At 45.9% G+C, this 15,646-nt stretch overlaps 1 protein-coding gene across 1 annotated transcript in view; it reads right to left on the bottom strand.

The window, feature by feature from the left end:
- SEC24D (SEC24 homolog D, COPII component) overlaps nt 1-15,646 on the bottom strand; it is a 377,092-nt gene that overhangs the window by 170,729 nt on the left and 190,717 nt on the right. The window contains exon 9 of the mRNA XM_086961445.1: nt 2,909-3,047. Within this exon, the coding sequence (XP_086817571.1) occupies nt 2,909-3,047 (139 nt within the window). The remainder of the gene's footprint in view (nt 1-2,908; nt 3,048-15,646) is intronic.

Below are 15,646 nucleotides of genomic sequence, written 5' to 3'. Positions count from 1 at the left end.
CGGCTGAAATGCCAGAAAACGGTCCCTGGTAGCTTGTTTCCTTCCCAGTGAAAGAATTGGCTTGGTAGTTTGGTTTGCCCTGTTCCCATGATACACTGGGCCAGGGACAGACTAATTTGCATATAGCCAGGTTCTGAGCTGGGATGGTGCAGTGAGCTAAAAAACGGTGTTGGATTAAGCCCTGATCTCTTGACTGGGTGAGAGTATTCTGCTTAATTCAGAAACTCTGTCCATCACCACCCCCTGTTGTTTAATTATTTTTTCCACCATAAGCCTGGAAGGGTATACTCAGACGTGAGTCCCTAGCTCATTGCACCATCAGGATTCAAGCAAGCTGGGCCGAAGACGGCTGAAATGCCAGAAACCGGTCCCCGGTAGCTTGTTTCCTTCCCAGTGAAAGAATTGGCTTGGTAGTTTGGTTTGCCCTGTTCCCATGATACACTGGGCCAGAGACAGACTAATTTGCATATAGCCAGGTTCTGAGCTGGGTTGGTGCAGTGAGCTAAAAAACGGTGACTGGGTGAGAGTATTCTGCTTAATTCAGAAACTCTGTCCATCACCACCCCCTGTTGTTTAATTAATCTTTTCACATGCATCATAGTTATTGTTTGCATCCAAGCCAAACAGAGAATGCAAGGTGTTCATTCATTGTTGTGAAGGTAGATCAAGGAGTAAGTGGATCCTCATCGGTGGCTGTTCACGGCTCGGTCAAGGTCGAACCAGTGGCAATTCTATATCATAGAACACAATTGGGGCCTCATCTTCTGGGTGCTGATGGAGTACGCATCGAGAACCAGTGTGAAAACGGGCGTGGCCACCGGTAGGACCTCAGAAGATCCGAATGGCGCAAAGGGCGAAGTGACCGTTGGTAATCCGAACTCGTGGCTCCGTGGGACTTGCAGGGGTGCCAGGAGTCGGCAATGGTCCAAAGAGTCAGCTCACGGTCTCGCTGAACTCTTTGATCTGTTTCAGAGTGGCAGATGGTCCCGGAAAAACTGAATTGTGCCTGAACAACCAGTAAGATCAGCTCTGAAGTCAAACGATTTTGGGAGCAATATTAAAACGTACGGTGCTGTCCCCGAGCCTTCTTAGGGGGAATGCGAATAGTGAGCAGGGGCAGAGTCCTGCTTAAATTTCTTTTGGTCTTCTTTGACTCACCTGAGAATTTTGATCGAGACAAAGACCGACCTCCGGAACGACTTCGGCGACTTCTAGAGCTTGAATAAGCCTGGGACCCAACTTTTGATTGGGACCGATCTCGTCATGAAGTCTTTCAGTGCTTGGTGATGTAAAGTTTTGCTTTGCAGTCTCATATGGCCTTTGGGTTCATCGACACACAGTCATTCCAGGCCTTAACCTCTTCACTGCGGCGGCTATTCCGCCGCAGTGCTAAGGGGGCGGGGCGGCCGCCCGGCGGCCGCATGCTGGTGACAGAACCGCTCCGTCACCAGCGTTGGTGGCGCTGTGCTTATGACGGAGCGGTTCCGCCACGGCCCGCCCCGCTCAATAGAACGCTCAGCGCAGGCGCGGAATTCGCGCCGCGCATGAGCAGCGAGCGGGCCATGACGGAACCGCTCCGTCATCAGCACAGCACCACCGCAGCTGATGACGGAGCGGTTCCGTCATCAGCAGACAAGGGGTTAAGAGTCATGGCTCATCAACATGTTGTTTTGAGGGGTGACTTGTTCCTTGGACACTGAAAAAGTGAATTTTGATTGACGTAAGGGTCTCAAAGAGATGAAATGTAGCCGTGGATCCACATCAGGTGGTGCGGAAAGAAAGGAACTGACTTCAGCACACGGGAATGTCACCTATGTAGGCTCTGCACATCATTTCCGAGGCGGAACGGTGTTAGTGTTGAGCTGTATGGCGGGCAGAGGTACTGCTGAAAAGATGTTTACGGATCCGGTCTGATGCCTGGGGAATATTCAAATGGTGAGGAATCTGTAGCTTTTGAATTTGGATATGCAATTTGTTTAGTTTTTTCTCTTATTTTCAGTATGCTGAAATCTTATAGTCAGGTAGGGATATAACATTTTTCAGTTTCCTAACAATGAGGTTTTCAAAATGAAAAAACAATGCTTTATAGTAGCATGCTTGCCTCAAAGACACTGATCTGGATTGCAGTACACCCAGTTTGCAGCTTGTATGTATGAAAAGCCTTGGAGTCCTCACACTAATTCATAATTAGTTACCTGTCCTTAACGCAGGCATATGAATGAACCTATCCTGTCCGGGAATAATCAACAGTTTAAGGCCCCACTTAAAAGTACTGTTAGGACAGGGTCTCTGTAAATTTGTTTTATAAACTCCTCATATGAGCCTGCACCACATAACAGGAGGAGCTGTTCCGAATAATTATGCTTCATGGCTGCCAAATCCTACTCCAAAATCTGCTCTTATGCATCTTTTGGAAACGGTGTCATGTACTGTTTATAGTTTTTAGCTGTGGAACTGGTTCATCATAACCTATTGCTAGTCACAAAATAATGCTAAATATATTGATAATCCTTATACGATGAATGTATTATCTTGATTTCCACTTTCAATTACTTGGGCTTCTCGAATTTTCCAAAGTAAACGTGAAGGTGGTGGTTTAAGACTGTTTATTTTAATGTCCCTAGACGTTACATTCCGCCAAATAGTGCACTACATGGCAATGGAAACAACACATCCTGATTACAAGGGCACCTGCAACAAAAAGGAAGCTTGAGTACCAGCTCCTAAGCCCAAAGGCTTGAACATGAAAAGGAGGTTTAACAAACTAGGTCAAGCTGCCTGCTGCAGAGAACCTCTGTGCTTGTTACAGCGCTATGACCTAATACACACACTACCAAGAAGAGGGTATCAAACGTTTATTTCAATAAGGACATTATCCTGAGGAAAAGCAATTTCAAATTTCACTCACCTTCATTGACACAGTTGCAAAATCCACACTGATACCTCCGCCCGCCTTCGATAAACTGCATGAACGGACACATATAAGCTTTGCATCTATTGCATCGGAGCGGCCCGGTCTCACCATGGTCCACCAGATAAAGAGGTGTCTAGAAGGAAAGCATTAAAATGAATGTTCTGGACACAGCAAATTTATGTGCCACTCAGTAAAGACTAACACTAGGTACTCCAAGAAACCAGTGAAGAGGGGCAACCTGGCCAAAATACTTCAACACAATTAATAGAGCAACTTCATGCTACATTTAATATAGCTGCTGTGACCAAATCGATGTCCCGCTATGGTGGGAGCAACTGAACTATGGGCTGCCTCGTCAATCAAGGTGGTTTCAGATAGAATTCAGGCAGTGAACTCTGCACATCGGACTGCCTTGAAGACAGTCTAGGGCGGTGATCAGAGTGTGGAGTTAGGGTTACCCTACCAAGCACCATTATGAATTTAAACTCCACGCATGATGCATGGGCAGAGTATTTTTCAAACAGGATTCAGGATTCCGAGAATCCCCTGAAGCAAGTTTTCGGGATTATGCATGAGCTAGCCAATCTCAAAACAGCCTGTGACCCCGTCCCATCAGCAAAGGGATATTATGCATGCAGTATCGAAATTCTTTTGTAGGAAGTGTAATAATTAGTCAGATGGCTGCAGATTTATTTGTATTAAAGAATAGCTAAAACGCTTCTTCGACTATAAGTACCAAAGCAGTGGCATCTCTTTTCAGTTGGCCCTTTTATCAGCTGTCACCTGCACGCAGTGGGCAAGACCCAAACAACATTCTGTAGTTACAAATATGAAATGTCATTGTAGGCCTCTTGACCAAGCCATCACGCGCACCATATGGGAGGGGAGGGTGGCATTACATTCTACGCTGTCCTTGGCAACATGCATGGGCAGGTTTGAGACAGCCAAACTTGGCAGAGCAACACTTGAGTAATGGTTTTAGTACAAACTTTCCCTCTCTTTTTCACTGTTTTCTTCGCTGTTCTGTATCCACAATCATTCACTTAACTACAAAAAAAAAGTAAACACTTATTTGCTAAATTAAATCACGTAAACAAAAAAAAACAGGGATCTAATTATGAATCTATATCTTTGCTTTTTCACTACACCCACTCATAAACACGAACTAATTTGGGTGTTTTTTTTTGCATTGTATGACTAAGTATTTTATAAAGATTTTTGTTATGTTTTTTAATGAAAAAGAAAGTATGCGCCTCTTATAGCAAACAAATGGAGCTTTACGCCAGGGAGCACGTCGGATTTTCACAAGTTGGTCGTACCGTAGTAGACAGTTGAAATGAATGATACAGACGGATATCATATTATTCAGCCTCAGCAAATCATTTCAAATATGCTTAAGTTTTGTCGATAGCCACAGACTGAACTTGAAGCAAAATGTACGACCCCTGAAGCGGTTAAAGTGTGCCCTTCGGCAAATGTTCACTTCTTCACTTGACAAGGTAATGTTAGAAATCCCAGTCAGACTTGAGACATCTTTGCTGCAACAAAGTCTCAATTTTTTGTTGTTGCAGTTTTATATAGCGCGCACTAGAGACGAAGGTATTGGAGTGGTATACATGAGCTGATGAGCACCAGTCACGTTACACAAGGACACATTCATTTTTCGTGGGCATGGGGAGATTCATTGATTTGTCCAGAATCACAAAATGTTGAGCCGAGACTCGAACCCGGTTCCCCAGTTCTAAAATCGGCAGCTCCGGCTGTTCCGCCATACCCTAGCCCTAGTTAAACCTGATCCTTCTGAGATTTTGCACCAAAGTTCAGGAAGGACATCCCTTGAGTATCAGCCAAGACCCATCATTCACATCTGACAAACGCTGCCTGGAAGTGATCTTCTGTTACAACTGCTGCCCACAACTTTTACAGAGCTTAATTTGTAAACGTACAAGTGTAGGGGCACAGCTAACAGCCTTATTTGCCAAATACAAAGTTTCCTCAGTGTTTATTCCACTTCTTGCCCATTTCTTCCATTACTATATGCTTATTGCCTTCTTATTTTTCTTCCAGGTTCTTTTTCATCCCTGCTTACTTCATTTGTCACGGTCTTCCTGTCTTTATCTTCCGCCTGTTTCTCCCTTTTATGAATTTCTTTGTAATGCAGTGGTTAAAAGGTCTGATGATCTAAAATAAGTCCTGGCCCCCCATAAAAGGTGGTGGTGCCCACCACCTGGACAAATTAAGCAATGCTGCATTCTCTCTTTCTCTGAGCACCCAAGTCAGCTACTCTTCACGGCTACGTGGGGCTCTCATCTCAATGACTAATATAAAGAGCCTCTGTAATTACAAAACTATAAATGTAGTTTACTTTCTTTCTGCCATTTACCCATATTCTGCTTTTATTGGTCAAATGTCTAATACGCGTACAAATTGCTCCGTTTGGGAGCAATTCAATTTGAAATGGTGCCAAGGTCATACACATTCGAAGTATAGCACTTCAACATCCTCTTGTACCATGTCAGCGCTATACAGAAATCTAAGTACATAAATGAACCATATGAGGTTGCTGCCTTGCACGCAGGACTGATCCCTGCAATACCTTCTTCTGCAGTGTATACTCGCCTCTTATTGCCACAAGTATATCTTGTGTGTAATCTGTCTTGTCACTGGAAATAACTGCTCATCATCAACAACAGCTCGTCATATTCCAGAAATGCCGGTGTTATCAGCAAGTGCCTCCTTGGTACTTCTAAAAAGTCTTCGACACACTCATAGCTATATGTTCCTCGGCATTCCCTAATTTTGGCACATTGGCAAACAGGCGGGGGCAAGAGACTTTGAAGGCGGCCTCGTGTTTACTCATCCTGACAGCAGCCAAGTATGCCACCGCCAAGAAAAGCAAACCCCTGATCCTACGTTAGCTCCCACTCGGCATGAACCAGGAGCGAAAAAAGCTGCTGACGAACATGTCAGAGCAGATGAGCGCAGAGGACTCTGGGAAGACAGGTGTGCACGTGCTCTCTTTGTAAAGCCCTTTGTAGCAGCAGAGTGCCTCTTAGCATTACTCCATGTCACTGATTAGAAAGGCCTCTCATCTGCCACATGTCAGCACTTCCATCTGACCGGGGTGCTTTTGAGGCAAGCATCCAAAAGCCCCTGCACTACCAAGGAAAAAACATAAGGGACACATTTTGACAAGTAGCATTGCCAATAAATACTGCATCAAGGCATCGAAATGATACACGCTCACCATCCTCAGAACAGTGGCTAGTTGCCATGAGGCTCGCGTGTTTGTTTAGATTAGATCCTCTTTCCATGTAGACTCCTGTGAATTTAAAGAAGCTCAGTCAACTTCCACAGAATTTGTGATTTAAAAGTCCCGATATGTACTGCGCGTACAGCGAACTTCAAAACCACTCAATAAAAGTTCATCAAGAAAGACAATGCCTCCATGTTTGGGCAGGAGTTGCAGGCTCCGGTTTAATGGCATTCTGCAGATGTCTCATCCTCCTATTTATGTCCCTGCTAATTTGGTGCTTTTGGTCCGACGTGACAACGTCTATTAATATTCCTTCTATAAATGCTTTGGAAGAACTCTGCTTCTCTGAACAGACCTGTTCTCAGACGAGCAATGATTGAATCTCGCTGCTTGCACACCGGATGCACGAGGACAGGTCCTAGGAGCGTGCACCCACCACCTACTGTAGTGATGCTTTTAGCCAGCGCTTACAAAAGTTCATCCACAGAAAAGACACTCTCAGTATGATAACTGTGGACCTCTGGAAATACAACCTCTTGCTGTGCCTTTGCAAACCCCCCCCTGCTGCTAAGAAGTGTTGCACAGCGACCACACCCAGGGCATGATATGGCCTGGATGAGCTAGATAAAAAAAATAGCCTCTTTGCCGGACATAGAGGTCGACCAGCAAGGATATGAGAACTTCAACCATTCGGTGGTGTTATGCCCCAGCTCAAACTTCAGGGAGGAATGTCCAGGATAACAAGATCTTTTGATCCCTACATGAGGGTAGAAGTGGGCAGCTCACTAATTAGTAGCCTTTTATAGATCCCATGCTGACTGTTTACTCTCTGAGATAGATGGAAGCTGTGTAGACTATTAAGCAGCACAACTAAAGAGTTTTCAAAGAATATTCAATGCATTGTACACATGTTGCAAGCACTCAACATAACTTCCCCTGTCCTTTTATGAGCCAAGGAAAATGGCAAAATACATTTACATCTTTAATGTAGATACAGAATGATGGATAAAGGAGTATCTCTTACATTAGACCACTCCTCTATAGGAACTTCAATCTATCGACTGCAGCAAACTACAGGCCAATGTTTAACGGCCCATTCCTATGCAAACTAATCATAGCAGCAGTTTTTACTCACCAGTTATCACAGAGGAAAATAACTAAACACTGTATCAACATCCTTGCTTCAGAGCTGGTAGAAGCACAGAGACAGCCCTTATATTAATTTTGGATGACCTAAAACAGATAGTAAACAACAACAGAGTGGCCTCTCTACTATTTCTGGGATTATCAGCTGCATTTGGTACTGTCTACTATCAGACACTACTACACAAACTTCCTCTCGAAATATGGAAAAAAACTCAAAAATGTATTGCCTCACACCTCTAAAACAGATAAAAGCCTGGTATTCATATCACCGTTCATCTTTATCCCCCACAGCCAACATTGGGGCGACCCCTCAAGAGTCAGTCATCGTTTCTCTCCTATTCAACATCTATCTACACTTCGTACCTAAACTGATCAGATCTAACTTAATCTGTTCCAATTATCCAGACAGTACAGAAATCTTTCTGTAACTGGAAGGCGTGGAAGACCAAAAGTCAAGGCCTGGTGACTGCTTCGGTGTCTTAGATGCATGTGTAGTGATTAACCTCCTGAAGCTCAATACCACAAGGAGAAAGATCAATACCTATGAACATGGCCTGTGGACAATGGCACAAACACTAAACTATGCCCATTTGGCCATAGAAGTTGATGTCCTACCAGCTGCATACAGAGAGGCTAAAGAAGAATTAATGCTTGCCAGCATGGAATATACTTTTGAATACTGAAAACAAATCATAGACACACTAAAACACTTATTTAAAGATGAGGGAAAGCCAGATTTATCCACATCTTTCCAAAATGTTAAAAGTAATCCTTTTATGATCTCACGCACCAGTTAAAATCTGCTGCAGGAGTCATACTGGGCATTAAAGCTATCACCCACTTCCAATTCAGTGCCTTAAAATCCCAACAAGTAATGAATATAGGACATTTTCTTGTAATTGTACATCCTGGAACATATTTCCCTCTGTCTAAGGGGTTTTGCTTATCCGTCCATACTTTCAAGCAGACAAGTAGAGGGGTCTAGTATAGGATTGTAGGGCGCTAGCTCTGTATATACTATACCAAAAATAAGTATAGAGTGCACAGAGCCCAGTATGTCTCCACAGGTACAGCAGAGGATACAGTAGATAATACTTTACTCTTAATTTAGTGGTAGGTGGGTTGAGCATATCAGAGGGTAGTGTTAAGCATTTATCGTACCCACTCAGGCAAGCAAGGAAGTCACACACTCAATGACTGAATCCAGACCAATTGTAAGGATAAAAAGTATATACTGTGTATTTTATTAAAGCACAAAGGTCTACTTCGAGCATATAGGTTTGCAATATCTCAAAGTAACAGTCCTTTTCAGGATATGCAGTACTGGTTGAAGAATGTCGAAATATACTTTTACAGTCTGTTATTACTTTTGTAAATGCAGCACAATTACAGTTTAGGCTTTGCAATGTAAAGATAGGCAATGCAAGGTATTGGTTTGAGTTCAATGCAATCCTATGGAGGAAGACAATGTTAGTAACTTACGGGTCATAACTAGGGTTAGCAGTTCAGTCTCTGCTTTGTAGCACTGGTGCGGGACAAGGGTCAGGTAGGTACAAAAAGTGCACAATGAGCGGCACAGGGGCGGCCGGGTGCAACAGTCCAAGGAGAGGTTGATGCCCAATGCAATACTACTGAGACGGGACACTCCGAAGAGCACCGTCTACATGAAGATTCCTGCAATTGCATGGCTCAGGGACCAATGGTCAGCACAAAGGGCACTACACGTGGGCACAAAGAATGCTTCTCCAGCGGCACACTGGAAGCAGGGTGCAGGGTGCAGGGTGCAAGAACGGTGTAGGGCTCCCAAAGGAGGTAATAGGAGATTGTCGGTCAGGAAGAAATGCTGCAGGCTCAAAACAGGAGACTTGGTGAGGGGCGAAGAGACTGGAGGGTGAAGTTGGAAGTCGAAGTGAGGCTGCAGGCGTCAAAGTGGAGGTCGGAGGATGTCGTCCAACACTGGATCCCAGTTCAGGATCGCCAGGGGGATCTCGCTGTGGTGTTGGGCCACTCAGACTCAGGCTGTGGGAGTCCGGTGCAGAGTGGTGTAGACCCGCAGTTCCATTGGAGTCCGGAGTCTGGGCTTGGGTTCTTTGGTGGACAAATCTGGTGTCCACAGGGGATAAGAGTCTTTCTCGAAGGCAAGGCAGAGCTCCAGGGTTCTTGGAGGCTGCTGGCAGCAGGACTCACCGGTTTCAGCTTGCAGGGTCTCTGAAGTAAGATAGGCCGGTGGGGCTGAGGCCAAATCAGTTGTCATCGTTCCCTTCTCTGCAGCACGACTCTTTGGTCTGTCTTCTTCTTAGATAGTCGAATCTAAGGAGCAAGGTGCAGGAGTGCCCCTAAATACTAGAGTCAGGGGAGTTACAGCGGTGTGCAAGTTGGGACCAAGGACACCCTCTCTTATGCCACCCTCCGGTGGGAAGAGGCATATGCCTCATCCTGATTGGGGGAGTCCCCTTATCTTCATGATGGAGAGAACAAAAATGTGTGCTACACTACGTCTCCCCCTCCTGAGGGGTGGGGTTGGCAATCTGGGTAAACCTCCCTTTCATTTTAGACTTTCCAGCCGATTCTCCCAACCAAAGTAGGGGTTAAATCCAGTAGGAGCCTGTTGCTGATAGTAGCAGAGGCTGTGGGTATCTAACAAAGGCAGAAAGCCTTTGAAGATTCCCCTTTGTGGACCCTGCCCATCCTGGGGGGGGCGGGGGGGGGGGGAGGCATGAGACCTCTACCCAGGATGTGCTTTGTTTCAGGTCCCAGAGAGCGGAGGACTCTCTACCCAGGTGTCCAGAATCCTGTCTAGCGGTGACAGACGGCTGAAAGCCATTCAGGAACCACACCAGGGCTGGTCGTTTTTCAGGGGGCATCTCTAAGACGCCCTCTGAGTGAATTTTACACTAAATCCCACACTGGCATCAGTGTTGGTTTAATGTGCTAAGACGTTTGGTACCAAACTTCCCAGTTTTCAGTGAAGCCATCATGGAGCTGTGGAGTTCCTATTACCAGCAAGTGTACTCAAAAGGGCTTCACTGTACTTACAATGCTCGTGATTGGTACCAGCACTGTTTTTTGTGTTTTTTTTTTAGAGTTTTTTATATTTTGCTATCTTGACCCGAATCGGACATCAGAGCACTTTACATAGCACCAGTTGCATTACATGAGGACACATTCATTTTTGTTAGGCACGGGGGATTAAGTGATTTGCCCGGAATCACAGGATGTTCAGCGTCATTGCCGAGACTCGAACCCAGTTCCCCAGATTTGATGTCGACTGCCCTAGCCGTTAGGCCAACTCTTCTCCATTGTAGAGGCATATTGCTCATGCAGCTATGCCCTCACCGGTGGTAAGGTGCACCCTGCCTTTAGGGCTGTAAGGCCTGCTAGACGGGCGACTTACCCATGCTATAGGCAGTGTTGGTGGGCATGGCAACCAGGGATGGGTGCCATGTCAACTATTCATTTTAGTCAGCACCAAGCATGTAGCCTGTAATGGCAGTGTGTGGGTGTTAAGGTTAGGGGTCTCTGAGGGTGGCATAATACATGCTGCAGTCCTCAGAGGCACTCTTTGGTCAGAAGACCCTTGGCACAAGGGGTACCTTTTGCAAGGAAATTATATGTGGCCCAGAGGTGTGCCAATTGTGGAAACAAAGGTTCCGTTTTGGGAAAGAACACAGGCCCTGGGAGCCTGATCTGCAGGGACCTAGGGCACAACCAGTCAAGTTGGTATCGGGTATCTGGCAAAAAGTTAGGGGGTCACCATACAAAAAGGGGCACTTTCCTACAAGGATGTTTAGCATCAAACGACTTCAAGGTAGCAACCAATGGTCATGAAGGTCATGTCACGAAGCTCAGAACGAGAGTCCTTGTCTTTTGAGCAAGGGCACAGGTTCAAAATTGTACCTTTACTCACTACACTTTCTTTCCTCCATTTTTGAGAACAGAGATTGAAGTGAGCCACAGGACGAAACATGTCCTTAAGTAGGATATTGCTAAGCCACAAAATAAAAACCTGGAAGCAATTCTCATTGCCCTTTTAAAAAGGTTTCTATCCAGGTGAAGCCAGACTGTTTCCGAACTTCAACTTGGATAAAAACAGTTTACCTTTATTCAAATGCAGACATAATTTTCTGTTTTAATTTAAAAAAAAAAAGGGAAAGAAAGGGCCCGCAGAAGCATTGGCTACCACAAAAACCCCGATTTCAACCTTCCCTCTAGGCATGGGAGCAAGCAAAGGGAATTTACTGCAGTTTCACCTCCATCACTCTCTTGCTAAAGAGTAGACATGTAACTGGTGGAATGGGGTAGGCACATGTGATCTCTAATCTCCATCTACCCCCGTAGTGCAGATAGTGGAAAATAATTGCCTCTGATTCACCTGCTTGTGTCTTGCTACAGCAGGAACTCGTATACAACTGGGTACTCCACCTACTAAAGCATGCCATGGGGTAATGTCTGTTACCCAGACCTGCCTCTGGCGCATTACAACAGACATGAAAACTGCAGAGCTTGGGGTAGCTTCTACAGTCCCCCTGCAGTGTTAACGTTAACTAGCATTTGCAATGCGAGAGTTTGAGCTATTTGTATTGTAAATGACAATTCCTTTTAATTATGTGTTCGTTTTTAAAACAAAGAAAAGGCATTGTCATGTACAATGTCAACAGCTTAAACTCTCGAGACCTTTTGCATTTCAAATGATTGTTTTTAAAAGCGCCCCATGCTGCGCTTTCCCTTTAATGGCGGCCACGCCCCTTTCATTAGATTACCCGCATCTAAAGAAAAGTGCGCAGCCGCCATTAAAGTGAAAGCGTGGTAAGGGGCACTTTTACAAAAGAAGCATTGGTTTGGTAAGTTGACAAACACTTTTTTTGTAAGAGCGCCCCATGTCGCGATTTTACTTTGTCAGCCATGTCCCTTTCTTTAGATGCGGCTCGTCTAAAGAAAGGTGTGCGACCGCCATTGAAGTGAAAGCGCGGTATGGGAGCGCTTTTACAAAACAAAGCACTTGTTAAGCAGAATAGCGCGTGCAGAAGTGCCACACTGTGTAGGGAGCATTTTTCAAAGATAAAGCGCAGCGTCCATGATTGTATGGAAAATATGGTGGGTTACGGAGAGCCTGTTGTGCCTGCAACAGCAGTTAGAATAAAAACATTAAAGAAAATAGTGCTCCCAGACTGTAGATAAAACAGACCATGTAAAAACCATGGCAAAACGACGCAGCCACATCACACCCCACCTGAGAGGCCTGCACTGGCTCCCCATCAACAAGAGGCTCACCTTCAAACTCCTCATCCACGCACACAAAGCCCTACATAACACCGGACCTACATACCTCAACAACCGACTCAGCTTCCACACCCCCACTGAAGCCTCCGCTCAGCCAACCTCGCCCTCGCCACAGTTCCTCATATCCGGAAAACCACCGCCGGCGGCAGATCCTTCTCTTACCTCGCCGCCAAGACCTGAAACGCTCTCCCCACCAGCCTACGACAGACTCAGGACATGCTGGCCTTCAGGAGACTCCTCAAAACCTGGCTCTTCGATCAGTAGCGGCCCACCTCCCCCCCCCCCCGCGCCTTGAGACCCTCACGGGTATATAGCACGCTTTATAAATGCAATGATTGATTGATTGATTGATTGTAACAACACAAGTCCAGTCCTCATGGGAGGTTTCAAATGCATATAAGTCGGTACTAAGTAGGGACTACTAAGCCTATTCATGAATCAAAAGCAACCATTTAGAAGGGACAGTAATAGGAGCCAATTGAAAAGATGGGCAGAAATGGGCAGAGCTTTAATTCCATACCTAAATACTGCATGCCTTGCAGAGCAGCGCATGCGCTGCCCAGGATCAACCCAAAAAAGCATACACATGTCATCTGTCAGCAATCCGTTCAAGTGGCACAAATTATAACTAAATGTCTAAAAAAAAAAACTCTCATTCATTGTATCCAGAGTGCAATCCTCTCTGAAGGAGACTGATGAAATATGTAGCCGGTTTCAGATGCAGGAGGAGAGATAAGGGAACGAGGAGCTGGTAAATATTAGAAAACGATGATGGGTTTCAAAAAGGATAAACAAAAATAGCCTATGTCCCAATCACAGTTAGTATGGTAATCTGTTTCGAACGGTTATTTTCCACAAGTGCTTAAGGACTGTAATTAGAAAGGGTGACGAGGAGGGAATGCGTTACTAAATCATTTGTTTTCTAAACAGCAGCCCCTTAAATGTATGATGAATACCTTGGTTATCTTTACTGATCACCGTTCAAGTATTTATTTTCCCTCAGTTCTTGTACTGATAGCTCTACTGTAAGAAATTGGGTTACTGTTGGAGGGGAGTGAAACCCTACTCAAGTCGGAACCAGTGGCGTAACAAAGCTTGAGGTGGCCCCACTGCAAGGTACGTGGAGGACCCCCCCTCCAGAATCTATCAGGAGCTCTCCTGCTAAGTGCTGTGCTGAGAGGTCGACCTGGCGCTTGCCCCCCCGCACCGCGGGGGCTGCAGGGGCCTGTTTTACGCCCCTGGTCGGAACCACATTCCTTCTCAGGGTAAGGCACAACCAACACCCCAAATTAACCTGTGGTTACCCCTCTGGTAGCATAGCACAGAGCAGGCAGGCTTAACTTAGGAGTGTAAAGTATTTATGCAGCACTTCAAGCAGTAATAATATGAAACACAACACAAGAAAAATCCCACGCCAATTTAGAAAAACAGAGCATTTTTTATACATAAAGACTAAACCAACAAAGTTCCAGTCAGTAGAACCAGAAGTATGTAATTTTGAAGATGTAGGTGAAAATAGCACCAAGAAGCACAAAGCACCAACTGTGGATATCTGGTCGCATTAGACCGGGACAGTCACAGGTTCAGGCCGACAACGATGGAGCTCAGGTCGGCAACCGGGACCATTTCGGCTCACTGAATAGAGTACCTTAAACTCTGGTTGTAAAGAGTTGCAGAGTCCCACGTCAAGGTTGTGTAGCACAACCAAAGCGACGAGAGGTTCTTCCCGCAGATGCATCGGTTCCAAGGAGCTGCAAGCTCGATGGGCGGTCCGTCATAGTCGAGGCCATAGACAAGAGGACTGAGTCGAGGATGTGTAGCGCGCCAGCTGGTTCCATAGACACTGCAGGCCTTGAAATGCAGAGTCTTGCATCGTCATCGAGGCTGCCCTCAACAAGAGGCTTGGGATGCCAGGCCCTGCGTCGGAGATGCTCCATGCAGTGGTGGTTCTGACTGGGCTTCGAATTGCGATGTGAAGTCCTTGCACCGGGAAAGTCCAAGCAGCAAACGGCAATGCGTTGGTTCTGCTTGAGATTGTGCCGTGCAGTAGAGGAGATGTGTTGTTCCTGCTGGGTCCACAGATGAGCTGGCAAAGCACTTTCAGGCCCACTTCCAAGGGTCCAGGGCTGGCGTGGGATCACATTGCAGGGTAGGACTCATAATTAGCACAGTCCAGGTGCTGGGTACAAGGTTGTTGGAAGCCTGTTATGTCCCTGAGGCTTATGAATAGGAGGCAAGCTTCATTGATTGTGCTGCATCTCTCTCGAGTGACGATTCAGAAAAGGGGGTGGTGATGAACAGAGTGTCTGAATTAAGCAGACCACTCTTACCCAGTCCAAAGATCAGGGCTTGATCCATCACAGTTATTTATCTCACTGCACCATCCCAGCTCAGAACCTGGCTATATGCAAATCAGTCTGTCCCTGGCCCAGTGCATCATGGGAACAGGGCAGACTAAACTACCAAGCCAATTCTTCACCAGAAAGGAGACAAGCTACCGGGGACCGGTTTCTGGCATTTCAGCCGTCTTCGGCCCGGCATCTCTCTCGAGTGACAAGCTGACTGCATGCTAATTGTGTGAGGTGTTCGATTCACAGGTTGGGACCCTCTGAGGTGGGGTGTAACCTTTGTAGTGCCTCAGTCTACCTCTTGAGGCATTGCTGAACTTGCGCCTGTGTGTCTGACCAGAACTGTCTGGTGCAAAAATATCGACTTTCACTGGACGTTGTGCCTCATTTCCAGGCAGGTAGAGAATTTGCAACTCTCCATTTTGTGTGACAATAACAGTCTGGTGCGACCCATTTCATCTTGCCCCAGATGTTGTGTTCGAATTGCCTGAGTGCGACACTGATCAACGTGTACCTGATAGGGTGCCTACTCCTTTCGCGAGGCCCCTTGCTTTATTCTCCATTCATCTGGGGTTAACAACGTGTTGCAGCGCATAAGGGTGCTGACGGTGTAGATTAGGATCTTTCCTAAGTGTGCATATTGCTGATGTAATTTGAACATGGCAGGGCCTAGCACTGCTAGTAATAATATAGAATGTGATT

The sequence above is a fragment of the Lissotriton vulgaris genome, chromosome 3_1, assembly GCF_964263255.1.
Source record: "Lissotriton vulgaris chromosome 3_1, aLisVul1.2, whole genome shotgun sequence".
Taxonomy (NCBI): Eukaryota; Metazoa; Chordata; class Amphibia; order Caudata; family Salamandridae; genus Lissotriton; species Lissotriton vulgaris.
This window is presented reverse-complemented; position numbering and strand designations above follow the sequence as displayed.